At 30.8% G+C, this 17,900-nt stretch overlaps 3 protein-coding genes across 3 annotated transcripts; 2 read left to right on the forward strand and 1 right to left on the reverse strand.

The window, feature by feature from the left end:
- Positions 1-3,427: 3,427 nt before the first annotated feature.
- LOC131622644 (1,4-dihydroxy-2-naphthoyl-CoA thioesterase 1-like) lies at positions 3,428-4,385 on the forward strand. Its single transcript, XM_058893678.1, has 3 exons — positions 3,428-3,568; positions 3,896-4,087; positions 4,221-4,385. The coding sequence occupies exons 1-3, from the start codon at positions 3,428-3,430 to the stop codon at positions 4,383-4,385; spliced, it is 498 nt and encodes a 165-aa protein (XP_058749661.1).
- Positions 4,386-12,407: 8,022 nt separating this feature from the next.
- LOC131622651 (1,4-dihydroxy-2-naphthoyl-CoA thioesterase 1-like) lies at positions 12,408-14,369 on the forward strand. Its single transcript, XM_058893686.1, has 3 exons — positions 12,408-12,635; positions 12,975-13,166; positions 14,073-14,369. Exons 1-3 carry the CDS (start codon positions 12,495-12,497, stop codon positions 14,223-14,225), a joined length of 486 nt encoding a protein of 161 aa, XP_058749669.1. The 5' UTR covers positions 12,408-12,494; the 3' UTR covers positions 14,226-14,369.
- Positions 14,370-15,750: 1,381 nt separating this feature from the next.
- Positions 15,751-17,600, reverse strand: LOC131622650 (uncharacterized). The gene is made up of 4 exons (XM_058893685.1): positions 17,205-17,600; positions 17,051-17,101; positions 16,830-16,963; positions 15,751-16,085 (listed from the first exon to the last, which is right to left on the reverse strand). Exons 1-4 carry the CDS (start codon positions 17,466-17,468, stop codon positions 15,998-16,000), a joined length of 537 nt encoding a protein of 178 aa, XP_058749668.1. The 5' UTR covers positions 17,469-17,600; the 3' UTR covers positions 15,751-15,997.
- Positions 17,601-17,900: the final 300 nt, after the last annotated feature.

Consider the following 17,900-nt stretch of genomic DNA (forward strand, 5'->3'; position numbering starts at 1 on the left):
GTGTAACACTCAAAAAATAATGAAATCCTTCATTTTCAACCAATGAAAAAGGTAACTCATCCACACTTACATTCTAGCTAAAGCTTGTCTACACAAATTACCATTAACATGGACAACCACAACCCCAGTAATACTAATTCCTTTATTATCCTGAACACTAAGAACAGTTTGGGTAGGATCAAGATTTTGGGGAAATTTTTTACATTGTATTCTTAAATGATTTGATAAATTGGAGGTTCCATTTCTATGTGAATCGGCCGCTTAAAATATAGTTTTACACCACTTACACACAGCCCTACCATCTACTTTGTTAAAATGCTCCCAAACCCGAGATTTAGTCCTACAAGGTTTTTTTTACCTGGCTCATCAGCATTAGAAACATCCTTTGTCTTTGTAGATGCTTCCCCGATTTTCCTTTTCTTGATGTTTTGAACATTGCCACATTGGTCTTTGTCAGCTTGATCAATAGTTTGAGGTGGTGGTTCTGTTGTAGGCATTGATGATGGAGTATTTTCAGCCTGCAAATAAGATGAATAAAAAATCATTATGGCTTTCTTTTCATTATATTTATTCATTCATTGAAACTAATTAGTTTAGTTTAGGTATTCATTCAATATTAGTTAGTTTAGCAGTACTGGCTCACATTACAAATACTTTCACATTTTATACAAAAGCTTCAAGAAATGAGTAAGAACTTAAAACTTGAATTTCTATCTTTCTGGTGCACATTACAAATACTTCCACATTATCCTTTTGGGAAAGACAGCAAAATGAAAAACTTTCACATTACACTTTCACATTGTTTGTAAATGTACCAACAAAATCTAAAATAACCCCCTGCCAAATAACGCTGACAAACTGAATCATTCCATATACAAGTCAAACTTACGAAGCAAATTGTATTGACTAATGAACTATAAAACATAACTAACTACATTTCCCGAGTGCCAAAGTACTGTACAATTACATTGTGTATTACAAATGAAAAGATGATAAAGAATAAAAATGAAACATTAACTTGCATTGGCTATCATGGAGTAACCATTCAATATTGATACATTATAAATTAAATGTCTCCAAACATTAACTCTCCCATGTGCACATAAGTCAATAAAATACAAGACAGTAGAGAACCACTCTAATGATTCTTGCTGTGTTTCTCTTGCAACAAATGGAATACAAAATTGTAGCAATCTCATAATAAAAACTCCTTTATTTCCTTTACTAGTTAACTTTGATGGTAACAGAACATATTTCAGTACCTAATTTTCGGTCATTGATATGGAAGCACCAGCATGAGAGCCAACATCAGAACTCACTTCTTTTTCCTTATCAATAATAGTCATATCTAATATATGAAGTAAAAAAATAAAAAATAAATAATTGTGCCGCTGAGATATACAAGAAAATTGCATAAACAAAAATAGACAAAAAAATTGCAGAGGAAATGTACAAAATCTTTGCAAAAACAAAAATTGAAAAAAAATATAGTATCACACTTTCACCTTTGTTGATTGCATAAACGAAATTGAGTGAGATGGCAAAACCGAGAGGGAGATGATGAGACTTGAGACCGCGAGACTGAGTGAGATGGTGAGACCAAGGGGAGACAATGAAGTTGAAACGACGGCGAGCGAGAGTGAGGGATGAAGAAAAACCCTAGAGTGAATGAGAGAATGAAGTTGAATAGGAAGTGAGTCACGTGAGGTGTGCAATTGGATTTGAAAATATAATAAATTAATTATAGAAATTCAAAACTTAAGTTAAATATGCGGTTCCGTTCGGTTTGATTTTGTAAAATGAAAACTGCAAACCGAACCGAACCGCACGGTTCAATCCAAAAATCAACCAAACCAAACGCGGTTTTTTGCGGTTTTTGGTTTGAATTGGTTCGATTTGCGGTTTTGCTTTTGGATTGGTTACATTAAAAGAGACCGAATAAAACATATTTCTCTAGAGTTCCTTTTCAATCATGATCTACAGAAAAAATGATATATAAGCATCCAACGAATTTGTTCATTTGAAATCTTCTAAACCTTTTCTCAAATTCACATCCAAATAGAACTCTTAACCAACGTGTACGAGAGATTCGTCTTTATCATCGAAGAAATTATCGTTCAGTTGCTAGAGAGAAATTAATTTAATTATCTTAAAATGATATTGTACTCTTTTTCTTTTAATGGACTTATTTCCACTAAATTTTTTCTAGTCAGATTTAAACGAGACATATCCTAAACAAACATTCAATGGAAGCGTTATAAATCATGGATTTTGCATATAATTGTCTTCAAAATAATTTTCTTCCTTATTTGAAATAATTTAGTTAGTAAAGAGTCCATTCCTTAACAAAGAATGTTGTACTCTTTTTCCTTCACTACAATTTTTTACATAGGATTTTTTTCTAGGATTTTAATGATTCATATTTTTGATGGACATCCAAGAAGGAGTATTATAAATTGAATTGAATAATTATTAATGTCCATTAATGAAAACATTTCATATTGATTCTCCATTCAAGATATATATCCTTAAATAAGACTCATACTGACGAAGCACTTGGGCTCCAATGATAAAGGAGCTCCTGCAAAAGACGACACTCGAAAAATATCGAGTTTGATTTTTGGTGGGAACAATATTTGACAGGTGTTCACTCTGGATTAATAGGGCCCTAGGAACTAAAGAGTTATAAAGCCAAATATATATATTTAAAATTGAAGATGATGAGAATAACACAAATTCTTCTCCTTTTCCTCTTTTATTATTTTGTTTAATTTCATAAAAGATTTCATATTATTGATACTACCTCCGGTCCCAGTTATAAAAAAATATTCTCTTTTTAGATACATTAAATAAATAATGTATTTAGACAACATGTTGTCCAGATACATTATTTATTCAATGTATCTAAAAAGAGAATCTTTTCTTATAAATATGACTATAGGGAGTAGTTGATAAGTATAAAATTTTAGTTGTAAAATGCTTTTTGATATTTTATAAAAATCTTGTAAAAGATATTGATATATTTGTTATCTTCACTAGAGTTTGAAACTCAAAACTTTACAATTATATGTATAAACTATCTATAAATTGGAGTGGTTATTACTTATTACCACTTTCCTAAAAAAACTCTAAAATTCACTTAAAAATATGATAAAATTGTGGATCTTGATTTACACCACTATTCAACCAACCTAGACTCCACCGTTCAACTATCAACTTTCATTTTTTCAATCCCTAAAATACCCTTTTAAACCCTAAAATACCCTTTTATTAACAATATTCCCAATGAGTCTTCAATAAATCACAACAATTTACAATGCATCCAATTTTCCATGAGTAATTGTATAACAATATTCAATACTAACTACATAAAAATTGTAAACAAGAGAGAACACAAAATAGAAAACCCTTTTCTTTATTTCTTATCATGGAGAACAAAACATCATCATCGGCAAAACTAAAAACTATTGATTTGGATGTACCCCTTCATACAATAGGGTTTGAATTTGAAGATATATCTGCAGAGAAAGTTTCTGGAAATTTACATCTTACCCAAAAGTGTTGCCAGGTCAAACATTTTTTCTTTGTCTCTTACAACAATTATTTGATAGTTTTCTCCAAAGTTTTAAATAAAGGTCGCGCGGTCGGATGGCTACGTAAAGGTCGCGCGGCTTTATGGTTTCGTGTTTTCCGTAGGTAGATGTGTTATATTTTTTTTATTATGGTTGTTGCAGCGTGAATTAATTACAATGAATAATTTATGTGATTTAGTTTTTCATATTTTGATTCTGAAAATGACGTATATTGGGGTAATGTTTTTCGCAATCGTAATATAAACAAATTGATATTATAATGTTTGCTACTTTTTCTTATTTGAGTTTGGATATGATTGCAGCCATATAACATGCTTCATGGAGGTGTATCAGCATTGATAGCAGAAGCACTAGCCAGTATTGGAGCACATGTTGCTTGTGGTTATAAAAGGGTTGTAGGAGTTCAACTTAGCATCAATCATTTGAAACCGGCTGTGATTGGTGATTTTATCCATGCTGAAGCCACACCTTTGGCCGTTGGCAAATCCATCCAGGTTAGTGCTCATCTTATTATGATCATGGTTCTAATTAATGGTCGCAGTCGCATTGCGATTTGGTCTGTATAGATGTTGCAACACTGATTGATCATGACCATTTCTATAAATTCTCTTATCATTATTTATGTAGGTGTGGGATGTGAGAATCTGGAAGATTGATCCTTCAAACTCGCAAAACAGATTGTTGATAGCATCTTCTAGAGTTACTATTAAATGCAACATGCCCATGTCCATGTCTGTTCCTGAAAATGTAAAAGATGCCGGCGATTGGTTAAAGAAACACCCGAAATTGTAAATGTCATATATAATACTGGTCATGTATCAAGATGTAGATCATGATTCATGATCGAGTATGTAGTTTGGAGGTAATGAGATTTTAACTAGGAACCTATTGGTTACTTGATTCAAGGTTTCAAAATTGTTCACATTGTGTGATGCTCGCAACTGCATCGAGCCGCAATTGCAATTTGAATGGTAGACACAAAGAAAAGTGAATTGATATAAGCAACATAATGGATTCAACTATCACATGAAGCTGCAATAATAGACTATGTAGTACTCTTTTTGTTATCCTCCTTCTCTTTACATAATTCATTTAGAGAGTATTTAAAGAATTATCAATTTTAAGTGATTACACCCCTAAGTGAATTGGGGGGTTTGTAGCCACGATTGTAGTCAAAATTACAAATATCATTTTAAACTATCAAAACTTCTGGTGGCGTTATAGACTTCATAACTTTTGGGAAAGTATAGTAGATTTTTTCAGTGGGCTTTTATTGTAGAGATTTAGGATTTTAAGAGACCTATAACTTTTTGCTTTGGAAATTTGTATGGAAGGACAAATGTTAGAGAATCCTTTACGTTGTGATGTGACAGTTTTGCACCTTCCAACTACTCTAATTAGGTGTGTTTTTATGGTAAATCCATCTTAGGTTTAGATGTACTAAAATCTTCATGGTGGATAATTGCTCTAATAGAACGATGTTATCAATATTTCGTCATTGGATGATGCCAACGTTCCTTGATTTCTTATTTTGTCATCCCTTAGTGTCATTATTAGTTTTGTTCCTATATGTTGATTGGGTGAGGTTTATTCACGATCCTCATTCATTTTAACTCATAAAGAAATGTAGAAAATTTAGGGATCGCACGTGATTAGATAGACTGGTCAGACAGTCTATGAGTTAGGGTTATCATATGGATATCTTGGTCTGCTAAATTTAAGCGGATTGAGAGAATGTGTGATTGGACACTTAATCTCCTGTTATTTATGAGAGCATGGTTAACTTTTCACTAACATCTTCCACACCGTTATGGACCAGGGACACATCACATCCCATGTTTGCACGCTTCAGGAGAGTCGCCTAGGAAATGGGCGGTGTATTCGAGGAAAAGGCACCAGATATAGTCATTGGGCGGTATATATATATATAAATATATATATATATATATATATATATATATATATATATATATATATATATATATATATATATATATATATATATATATATATATATAGATATATATATATATAGGTGTCAAATAAGATAAATCACATGTTAGTAAGTTGAAGGAAATCAAATGTAAGTCAACCAAGGAAAATCAAACGTCAATCAACTAAGAGGAATCAAACGTCGGTCAGTTAAGGGAAATCAAACATCAATTAAGGAAAGTGTGATAGATGATGATTTTCCTCAGGAAGTCAAATTTTGATTTACTTCTAACGTGTGTCCCTGACGTAGGGAATCTTTCCCTTTTTCTTGTGATTGTTGAGGTGCTAAGTGGATGGTGATAGGTTGCCCCTACAACTGAACTTCCCCTTTTTATAACAAGATTTTAGATTTCCTTCTTTGATCTTTTTACGCACTCTATGCATCTAAACTTCCATTGATATAATTAAGAATTCTCATAGATGTATAGTGTATTTTCTTCACAAGTTCTGGACAGTTGTTTTAGGTACGGTTTTGTTCCTCATTTACTAATTCTATTCTTAATACTAATTATCATATTTTGGGAGGTTTAAGGATTTTATGCACACTTAGCGTCGCAAATTAGGCATCTGGAGACGTGAGAGCCCTTACAGTTTTGTTAGTGATTCTCTTGCTCTTCATGTTTTTACCAAGAATCAATAAAGGAAACATATGACAAATGTTTTAACGTCAAAGACTTTACACCCCTGTATTCTAACGATGAGAGGATAACTTTTTTATCAATTCCAAATCAGACATTGCAACATTAGACCTGAGAGCAATGGGATTTTAAAACCATACTTTGATAGGGAAGGGGTCAATATGGCTCGCCCACCCTCTATATCTACACGCATCCATATACCATTCATGGTTTAAGAGTCTTAACACCTTTCACACCGTTAGAAGCCGAGTTTCAAGTGATTGCAAATGTCACTTCTTCTCAAGTTACACCCAACATCTGGGGTAACAAATCTCAAATTCAATTTCACTTCACTCTTCTTTCTCATATACTGACTTGAGCGTTAGAATGCTAACATTACATGTCTCCCACCCCCACCACATCGGAAGAGCAATTTGCCATCACCGTCGTTTCTCTTTTCGTTTCTAATTTCATAATAAAACAAAAAGATATATGCAAATTTATTGATGATTTATTAATAATTAACACTTAATAGTTTTTTTATAGCCTTTTATATTTCTAATAGGCTAGGTAGGTAGGCCCAAAAAATTCATTGTAATAATAATAATAGTAATAGTAATAATAATAATCTTATCAATTGTTTGTTCATAACAGTGCCTTGTCATTTCCTCTTCTCATATGTTACGCATTGCACTATACTTTATTGCATCTCTCTCTCTCTCTTTTATATATATATATATATATATATATATATATATATATATATATATATATATATATATATATATATATATATATATATATATATATATATATATATATATATATATTTGTATGTATGTATGTATGTATATGTATTGTTAAAATATTCAATTTTATTTATCAAATGAATAGAGAAATTGAGAATACTTTTTTACTTTTATTTTTCGACAATAATGTGTACTAGAGTGATTAGAGAAGGAAAAAGGAAATTAAATCAAAAAATATTTTAATTCAAAACAAAACCCTTTATCGTATGTTTACAAATCAAAAGCAACATTTGATCCGACCTTAAAAATAGTGTAAGCCGTCAGTTTTTAATCGATTGTTAACCGATTTTCTAGTTGAAATCCCAATTCTTCTATACATCCCAAGTTTTAAGTTCAATTAAAGAGTTAGGGTTCTAATTTTCGATCTGACTGATCGAACAAAGCAGTCCAACCTAATTTTGATTACCATGATATTATTCATATGAAAGGACACAAATTGAGTATTAACTCTAATTTTTTTAATCATTTCATTATTTCAAATTTTTTGTGCACACTTACTCTTGCAAAAATTTGGATATTTTTAATAAAATAATACATTTTGATATTTATATTTTAAAAATAATTTTTTTAAACATATATTGCTAAAATATTTTTTATTGATTGAAATTTATACAAATTCCACTATATTACAAAGGTTTTATACAAACTTGATGATATCTATAAATTTTATTAACTAATATTATTATATTTTTGAAATGTGTATAAGTATGTGTGTTGCTAACAAAATTTAATCATGCTCGTTCTAAGAAAAAATAGTCATTTAAAAAGTTTAATATATTTAAAAATAAAATTTATATTTTAAAACATGTGTTTTTTGTCCATTAAATAAATAGGAAAAAGATAAAATATAAAACTTAGTTTTCACGCAATTGGATTGCATTAAAAAATAATATACTTAAAAAAATAAAAAAATAAAATATTTTTACTCTTAATTATGGCAAAAGGTATTAGATCTGTCAAAAAAATAATAAAAAGATATGAAATATTTATCATAAAAAAAATTAAATATTATTAAAATTTTAATATACATCAATAAAATAGATTATTTTCAATGGATAGTTATTCTTATTTATAATTTTTTTTTATTTTAATCATTGGATGTTTAAAGTGGACTTCAAAACGACATGATTCGGGCGATTCACAATACTTCGATTTTGTTATGGGTATAATGTAAAATGGTGGAACTGAATTTATAAATGCCTTCGTACAAATCAGATGTCAATTCTGATAAATGGGAGTCCTATTCAGGAGTTTACTGTTAGTAGGGGCCTTAGAGAAAAAGATCCCTTATCGATGTTTCTCTTTTTAATAGTGGCCGAGGGTTTGAATTTAATGATGTCAAAAGCAATTCAGTTGGATAAGTTTGAAGGTTACCAATTTGACCCATTGGTCATTGGGAAAAAGAGTTGGAAAAATGCATTGACAATTAAATCAATTCTTCAATTATTTGAATTGGTGTCGAGCTTGAAGATAAGTTTTCATAAATTAGTTGGCGTTAATATACAACCGGCATGACTAAAGGAAGCAACTATGGTCCTGTCTTGAACTGTAAAATCATAATTTTCCATTTAAATACATTGGACTTCCAATTGGGATTAACCACATAAGAGAATGAATATGAAAACAAGTTTTAGATTCGGTTAGACGAAGACTATTCAGATGGAATAACAAACGTTTATCAATCAGTGGTCGTGTTGTCCTCTTAAAATTGGTCATGTATGCAATACCAGTTTACTTCCTTTCTTTCTTTAAATCACTGTCAGGTTTTACTTCCAAACTTGAATCCTTATTTTAAAAGTTTTTATGGGATGAGAGTGTGGAAGCTAAGAAAAGCATTGGATTCAATGAGATAAGGTGTCTCGAGAGAAGGCGGAAGAGAGGTTAGGCATAAAAAATTTAAAATCTTTTAACTTCAACATTATTAGGCATTTATGGTAAAGAGTTTTAGCAAGTATAGTAAGGAAAATGGTAGGATTGTCGGAGAAGGGAAAAAATGTCCAGTAAGGTGAAAGGACATCCAAGGTGTCAAAAATAGAACATGAGGATTTGTTTTTGATTGAATGTCTATAAAACTCAAAAGATTGATGGAAAATGAGAGAACATGTTTTTGTGGCTAGATTTTTGAAATTTTTTATAATTTATGAAGATAAAAACTTAAAAATAAAGTAACCCAAGAGTAAGTGCACATTAGTAGAATATCAATTGGAATAGAGACATGTCACACGAAAAAGCTGTGTTAGAGAATGAGTTACAGGAAAAGTGACGGATGGGTGTCCATTACTTCAAGGAGGGCGGATAATTGGGTTTGGAGCTCGGGAATTTATTTCGTTAAAAAAGTCAGTTGATATCGAAATGATAAAAGTCACATGTTCTAGGAATAAACTTGTTCCTTAAAGATACCATCTAAGGATAATTTAGACAAGAGAGGGTGTTGAACAAAAATCAATTGGATTGTTCCTATGGATGTGGGTTGATAGATAGTGTTTCTCATTTCTTTTTATGTCATTTAAATATGTAGGTGTGGTTCAAAACTCTCCGATAGTTAAACATTTCTAACGTGATACACAATTTTGTCATATCAAATATTTAGGTTTTTTCTTTACCCACCTCTCTATGGGGTCACCCCAGCGAAAATCCCATTTTACCCCTGTTTCGGAAATATATTTCCGAAATATTTTTTTTTCTAAATTTTTTCAGACTTCGGAAGTGCATTTTCGAAAAATCTCAAAAATTAGGATTTGGATTAATTCGGAGATGCATCTCCGAAAAAACAAAAAAAATCTAAAAATTCCAAAAATTAATTTTAGGATATGAATTAATTTATATATTATAAATTTGATCTAATTTATGAGTAATAAATAATAATAATTATATATTTTGATATAATTTATTAGTTATGCATAATAATTATTATATATTTCTGATTTATATTTTAAAATTTAAAATAATTTTAATTAAAAAAATTAAAATAATTTCACTTACAAAATGAGTTATAATTTTTTATTTATATATTTATATATTTATAATAATCATTATGTATTTACAAAAAAAATTTAAAAAATGAGTGTGTTAATTTATATATTTATATAATAATTATAATAATTATTATATATTTATAAAAATTATTATATATTTATATATTTATATAATAATTATTATATATTAATTATAAATATATTTATATATTTATATAATAATTATAAAAATTAAAAAAATGAGTGTTTTAATTTATAATAATTATTATATATTTATATATTCATATATTAATTATTATATATTTATATATTATATATTTATATATTTCACTTACAAAATTAATAATTATTATTATATATTTATATATTTCTATTCTGATTCATAATTAAAAATGAGATAATTTTTTATTTAGTTTAAAAAAATTAAAAAAATATTTTGTCTTAATTTTATTTAATGAATAAATTTTATATTTAATTCTATATAATTCAAAATTTACTTATGGAATTAAAATGTTTTTGATTTATATAAGTTAGTAAAATAATTTTTAACTTTCAAATAGTTTAGGATGTTTTGATTCACCTTGATTTTATTGATTCACCTTCATTTTATTGATTCACCTTGATTTTATACCTATTAATTGTATTGATTCACCTTGATTTTAATTTTTTAATAATTATTAATTATTTCGGAAGTGTATATCCGAAACATTCCAAGACCAATTTGGTCCGAATATTTCGGAAGTTCATTTCCGAATTCCTCCAAGGGGGTGCGTTCGGAGATGAAATTCCGAAAACACCACATTTTTTCTGAAAAGTAACTTTATTTCGGAGATGCATCTCCGAAATCAATATTTTATATTAAAAAAAACACGTTTTCAGAAATACATTTCCGAAAACACATTTTTTAACAAAAAAAGTACCTTTTCGGAAATGAACTTCCGAAACAAGGGGTAGTGTGGTAAATTCACCAGGGGTGGACAAGAAAGTTAGGAGGTGGGTGAAGAAATTTTCAATATTTATCAGCCTTAGAGAGTTGCGCAAACCCGGAAAAAATGAAAAAAAAAAAAAAATCGATGTAATTGAGTTTGCTAGCATTTGAATAATGTGGAAAGGGCCTAATGGAAAAAAAAAGTTAGAGTTTGGTTTGATTCTTAATCAAATTTCAATTTGGGAAGCGACTTGTAATGGCCTGAGTCAATTATTTACTTGACACTACACTTTGGTTTTAGAGTTTGGTTTGATTCTTAGTCAAGTTTCGCTAGTATTGGTCAGAGGTTATAGTTTTGTTGCAGCCATGAAGTATATTTCAATTTTGGCATTCAATATTGTAGTTATTATATGGTTGTTTCATCTCTGTATGCCATTTGTTTATGCAACTCATTCTTGTTAGTTAGGTGGGGGTATTTTAATTTTGAGTTTATTTGAAGTTAGCGGGTGGTAAAACGGATTTTGTATGCGGGAAAAGTCCGTTTTGTCCGTATTTTTGTTAGGATGGGACAAGGTTTTAGAGTTATTCTCTTTAATGTGTCTCTCCCGCTCTGCTCTATTTTTTGCGGGCTTTTGCGAGCATCAACTTTTTCATAAAATTTTATTATTTTTAAGTCTAAAAAGTTCAATACCCGCGGACCTTTCCTGTCCCGCTCTCACTTTTTGTGGACAGAGCAAACTTTTAGATCCGCACTCTCAACCATGTCCGCCCTATTCCATCTCTTTTTTCGCAGGTTTTTATGAAACAGACCTAACGGGACGGATATTCTCGTTTACCACCCTTACTTTTTGCATTTTGCAGATTGTATATCTTTATTCCATCTCTTTTTTCGCAGGTTTTTATGAAACAGACCTAACGGGACGGATATTCTCGTTTACCACCCTTACTCTTTGCATTTTGCAGATTGTATATCTTTATTCCATCTCTTTTTTCGCAGGTTTTTATGAAACAGACCTAACGGGACGGATATTCTCGTTTACCACCCTTACTCTTTGCATTTTGCAGATTGTATATCTTTATTCCATCTCTTTTTTCGCAGATTTTTATGAAACAGACCTAACGGGACGGATATTCTCGTTTACCACCCTTACTCTTTGCATTTTGCAGATTGTATATCTTTTGCATCACATCATGTGTTTCAAAATTTATTAAATCTTTTCAAAATAATCTCCTCCGTTGATTTCACATCGAGCTGACAAAAAAAATTCACGAGTCAAATCCAAAGTCACAAAATTGAGCACACCATGACGTCGTCATTTACACCCCAATGTTCTATTTTCTACGACCCACCAACCAATAACACTTCACCTACCATCCAACTATGACCTTTCATTTATTTTTAATCCCTAAAATACCCTTCTAATCAACGACTCTCAATCATTCAATCAAATTTTCCATGAGTTGTATAAGTTTGACCCATTTTGTCAATATAAATAAAATCACTATTCAATGATGATAACTACACATTATTTGTGAACAAGAGAGATCAAAAAACAGAAAACCCTTTTTGATCTCTTATCATGGATAACAAGACATCATCCTCGTCAAGACCAAAAACTGCTGAATTGGATGCACCTCTTGATACCATAGGATTTGAGTTTGAAGATATATCAGCTGAGAAAGTTTCTGGAAATCTTCATCTTACCCAAAAGTGTTGCCAGGTCAACCCTCTTTTCTTTACCTCTTATAACAATTATTTACTATTTGTTTTCGTACTACCAGGATTCGAATCCTGATGATTACTTACAATTTAATAATATCGGTGTCCGTCATTTGAGTTAGAATTTACGAGTAATTATTTGATGATTTTTTTATCTGTGGTAACCACTAGAAATTCACAAAGACAATTGTGAATATCAGGATTCGAATCCTGGTAATAATTATTTACCACTTCTGCCAGTTGAGCTAGAATTTGTGGATAATTATTTGACGGATTATGAATATTTTATTATAAAGTTTCATTTTTTTTGGTTTTGATTTGATTATGGATATGGTTGCAGCCATTTAAGGTGCTTCATGGAGGTGTATCAGCATTGATAGCAGAATCACTAGCAAGTATTGGAGCACATATTGCTTGTGGTTACAAAAGAGTTGCAGGAATTCAACTTAGCATCAATCATTTGAAAGCAGCTTTTATTGGTGATTTTATTCATGCTGAAGCTACACCTTTGACTGTTGGGAAATCCATTCAGGTGATTGCTTGCTCCTCTTATTGGTGATATTTGTGTATATAATTTTTGTTGTTTTTGGTTTAAATGCTCTGGTTTGACTCATTTTACTTGATTATTGAGATTATTCTTTTGGTTGGAGTATGGGTGGATAAGATCTTATCTCAAAATGATAGGTGTTGTTTGCTTGGTTTGTTTTTGTGTCATTTCCCCTTTAATCTTGAGCACATAGATTCGAAGTTATAAAATAATACTTTCTCCGGTCTGAATTATAATATATCTGGTCCATATAAAAGACTACGTACATTCATTATTCAATGAACCTAAAAAAAGAATATTTACTTATAATAATGGCCGGAGGGAGTATGTAGTTCTGTTTAAAATTGAGATTCGAAGTTATTGATACTAACATCTTCTAAAATAATATGTAGTTGTGTCTAAAATTGACATTCTTATTATTACGTTTAATTTATTAATTTTTCAAAATTAAAATTTATTACGTTTAATTTATTAATTTTTCAAAATTACTATCACCGTTGATTTCATGTTTCTGATGTCATGAGAGATTTTAAGGGTTGGGTTCAATTTAATGGATATACTAAAATACATTGATTTCATTCATTCAGTATTTATGAAATTTAATTATGGATAACAGTTATTTTATTAAAATATTAATGAGGAATGAAAATAACAGTTGTCTGAATTGTAAAAAGTAAGATCATAATGGTCCTTAAAAAAAATCCAACTGTACAACTCATCATTCAATGTTTTACTATCCAAATGGGAATTTTGCTTAAAATATGGAACAGGGTAGAAGTATTAATTTTTTTTAAAAATTGTTAATTTATATTTCATACAATATTCATTACTTTTATTTTTCAATAATACACGTTCATTTACTTATATAGTCTTTCTCTGAATGTGTATCAGGTGTGGGATGTGAGAATCTGGAAGGTTGATCCTTCAAATTCACAAAACAAAATGTTGATAGCATCTTCTAGAGTTACTCTTAAAAGCAACATGCCAGTTCCAGAAAATGCAAAAAACGCCGGAGACTTGCTAAAGAGGCACGCAAAATTGTAGATGTTTATTTGAATAATCCAATTTAAGTTAAATTCAATAATGCTTGAATGGAATTACAAACAATCATGGAGTCATAAATATATACAGATTCATGATAGACTTTGTAGCTTCTTTTTGGTACTGTGGAGGCAATAAGATTTTAAACTAGGACTTCATGCTTACTTGATTCAAGGTTTAAAATTGCGGTTACAAGCACGCCACAATTATGGGTGTGTTTGAATTGACGGTAAATATAATTGATTCTAGTAGAATTGAGTTTGATAGAATTGATTTTTACAAAATTGATTTAGCATAATTGATAAATGTTTGCATACATTTATGTAAAAGTAATTTGAACAATAAATTTCAGTGTAAAAATCACTGTGTATCAATTCTGGAGACAGAAACTACAAATTATAATTTCAAATAAAATCAATTTTAGAGACAGAATCAATACTACTTTTGACAAACCAAACATCTCAAAATTACCTAGAATCAATTCTACACCTCTAAAATTGATTATGAGTTTCTCTAAAATTGATTATGAGTTTCTCAAAAGTCAATCCAAAAACATGTTATACAATGTGAATTAGAAGTTTTGTGCAACGCATAACTTCTAATAGACTTCGTAGCTTTTAAAAATTGTACTAAAGTGTATTTTAAGTGCAATTGCAACATAAATTGATAGACTGATAAGTAGTTATAAGTAGTTTACAAGTGTTCAATATGAAATGGTCCATATGACACATGTTAGGTGAGGCCAACACCCCAAATGAGCTAAGAGTTAATCAATGCCATTAATTTACTGGTCCTCAGGATCAAAATAGGTCCATGGTGAAAGCAGCTTTTCTCATTATTTTGCAAAGGCAACTTCAAAACTCAAAATAGGACCCTCAACTTAGTGCTTCCACCTATATCTTTAAAGCCAACCCCAGAAATTTTGTCTAAATTTCTGCGGATACTATTAGATAAACCAACACTTTACAAAGTCAGCCAAAGTCAGAGTCACTAACACATAGACACTGGATCTGGTTAACATGACTTTAGGGCGACAAAGTCTCATGATTTTCGCTCAGTCTGCATCATCAGATCAATCTCATGGTCTCACACAGTGGCATGTGTCTTATTAAGTGTCGTCAGTGTGAGAAAATTTTTGCCACGTGACACCATCTCAAATGTTGGATTGATCTGATGGTGCAGACTGAGAGAAAGTCAGCTGACTTTGGTGTGCTAAAGTCATGTACTCCTGTCCATTAGACACTGAAATTGACGTAATTATGTAACCATATATCTTATTGTCAGTCATATATTGATAACAAGACACATCTTCAATTTAATAAAACAGTGTGTTAGTTGAAACTTTTTAACTGTTGTGTCAAATTTAAATATGAAATGGTCCATACCACATGCTAGCTGAATAAAAAAAACAAATTTAGCTGTTGTTCTAATTGCATGAATGAGGCAAATCGGATTGAAAGCAATCATGGTCCATAAAATGGTCCATACCACTTGTTAGCTGAATCCAAAAACTCAAACGAGCCAACACTTACTCAATGCCAATAATTTTACTACTCAGTATCAACATAGGACCTTCATAGAGTAACTTTATTCATTGTTTTGCAATGGTTTATATTATAATGATGGAACTTCTATACAAATCTTGTAACTTAAATGCATATGAATATTGAAAAGGACATACATACACACCCATCAGCATTTCCCATTCAACAATATAAGCATAGTTCTAGAAACAAAAATGCTCACAAAAACACACCTAAGCATTTTTCGCAATTTTAGGAAGCTGGGTTCTTCTTGCTAAAGGATCTTGATCTGATACTTCTTCCATTCTTCTTTCCAATGGCAAAGCCAGAAATTTTATGCCTAATTATATTTTGCACAACATGATCAGAGGTAGACTAACATTCTAAATAAAACAACCAAAGGCAGCAGCTATCATAATCTATGAAGCATCAACATATACACGAACACAAATACGAAAACACAGACACCGGTACCATGGTTTTAAATTACCGGGATGCAACCGCTATTGCAGCCACAATATTGCTGAAGTGGTATATATTATATACTCTCTCCGTTTCAAAATAAGTGTCGTTTTAGAGAGAGAAAAATTGTTTTAAAATGAATGTCATTCTCATTTTTCAATGTAGAAATGATTGCTATTTTTCTAATATGTGTGCAAAAACATTAAACGACACTCAGTTTGAAACGGAGAGTACTATGAAATACGGATTCTGACACGGACATTGGGACACGACAATATAAAAACTAGATCAGAGGTAGACTAACATTCTAAAAAATACAACCAAAGGCAGCAGCTATCATAATCTATGAAGCATCAACGTAGACATGAACACAACACTAAGACATAGACACCAGTATCATGGTTTCAAATTGAGGTACGCACATGTTATATGAGTGTCATACGGGTGTTGGACATTCAAAGAGTGTCAAATCAAAGAAATAAATAATATTTTGGAGAGCACTTGTCTAACTTTACCGACACATGTCGTACAAGTGTCAGGCACGAACACTGCGATACGCCTTCTCCTAGAGGTTTTCATGCTTCATACATCATAATGAAGAAAAAAAGGAATAGTGTGTTACCTGATAGTGCTCAATTGTTGGGTCAAATCATTGATCTCCAACCCAGAAAGCTTGAGAGAAGTTAAAGTTCCAGGTACCTCTTCAGAACAAACCTTAGACAATTTCTTAACAGAATCTCCTAATCTTCCAAAAGCCTATACAACAAATAAACACCAACAATTAGTTCTACATTATATTAACCATTCAACAAATCAATTGAAATTCACAACACAAAAACCTACAATTAACGTTGGGATAGAAACTAAAACCACTGAGAAAAATGACCCAAAAACCTACAAAATCAAAAAACACAAAATTAGGGTTTGGTTTATTTGATCGTAAAAAAAAAAATCAACTTCACTAAGAAACCAAAAAAAGAAGAAAACTTTGTGGTACCATGGAGAAAACGAACAAGTGAGAGAGGAGTCCCAGTTCAGGGGTGGGATGAACCGCTGCAATTTCGGGCGGCGGTGTGGTTGTGAAAAGGGATGGTGAATGAGTCGGCGGATTGGATGAAGACTGGAGTGAGATTGACGGTGGCGGTGAGGTGGTTGAGGTGGTTGCACGGATGGAGAAGAGGGTGATGCGTGAAGATGAATGGGGGTGTGTTTTGCTGAAGTTGAAAGGTCGTAGTGAGTGTGATTGAATTTGAAGCGACATTGATGCTAAAGTTTGTTGCTATGTTTGATGCTATGTTTTGTGGTAGTTTGTTTTGTTTTTGTTTTGATTTTCTAAATCTAAACTAGCTTCAACGAAATGTAATAGATTATGCTACTTTATTTTTTGTATTTTTTTAATCTACTAGTAAAAAGTGTTCTACTCACTTATGAACAAGTGAACTTCCACTAAGTCATAACACATAGGAGTATAACCTCCATTTTTATCACCTCTTATCAACTTAACTTCAAATAGTTTTAAATTGTTATTCCGAGTCACAACCAAATATATTTTGATTTAAGTTTGCAATAGTTTCATTTTTAACATATATTATTAATTTGAACATTGAAATGTTAATCTTGCATGTACCTCTTCTTAGATTATTGGAAATCATAACCACCACATCCTAAATTTTGCCATAGTGGTCATCATTAT

The sequence above is a fragment of the Vicia villosa genome, unplaced genomic scaffold (genome assembly GCF_029867415.1).
Source record: "Vicia villosa cultivar HV-30 ecotype Madison, WI unplaced genomic scaffold, Vvil1.0 ctg.000034F_1_1_3, whole genome shotgun sequence".
Taxonomy (NCBI): domain Eukaryota; kingdom Viridiplantae; phylum Streptophyta; class Magnoliopsida; order Fabales; family Fabaceae; genus Vicia; species Vicia villosa.

Coding starts and splice junctions, on each gene's coding strand:
- LOC131622644 (XM_058893678.1), top strand. CDS start 3,428: ATGGAGAACAAAACATCATCATCGGCAAAACTAAAAACTATTGATTTG. Junction 3,569..3,895: donor TTACCCAAAAGTGTTGCCAG/GTCAAACATTTT, acceptor ATATGATTGCAG/CCATATAACATGCTTCATGG. Junction 4,088..4,220: donor CCGTTGGCAAATCCATCCAG/GTTAGTGCTCAT, acceptor TTATTTATGTAG/GTGTGGGATGTGAGAATCTG.
- LOC131622651 (XM_058893686.1), top strand. CDS start 12,495: ATGGATAACAAGACATCATCCTCGTCAAGACCAAAAACTGCTGAATTG. Junction 12,636..12,974: donor TTACCCAAAAGTGTTGCCAG/GTCAACCCTCTT, acceptor ATATGGTTGCAG/CCATTTAAGGTGCTTCATGG. Junction 13,167..14,072: donor CTGTTGGGAAATCCATTCAG/GTGATTGCTTGC, acceptor AATGTGTATCAG/GTGTGGGATGTGAGAATCTG.
- LOC131622650 (XM_058893685.1), bottom strand. CDS start 17,468: ATGTCGCTTCAAATTCAATCACACTCACTACGACCTTTCAACTTCAGC. Junction 16,964..17,050: donor TTTCTATCCCAACGTTAATT/GTAGGTTTTTGT, acceptor TTTGTTGTATAG/GCTTTTGGAAGATTAGGAGA. Junction 16,086..16,829: donor CAACAATTGAGCACTATCAG/GTAACACACTAT, acceptor AAATATAATTAG/GCATAAAATTTCTGGCTTTG.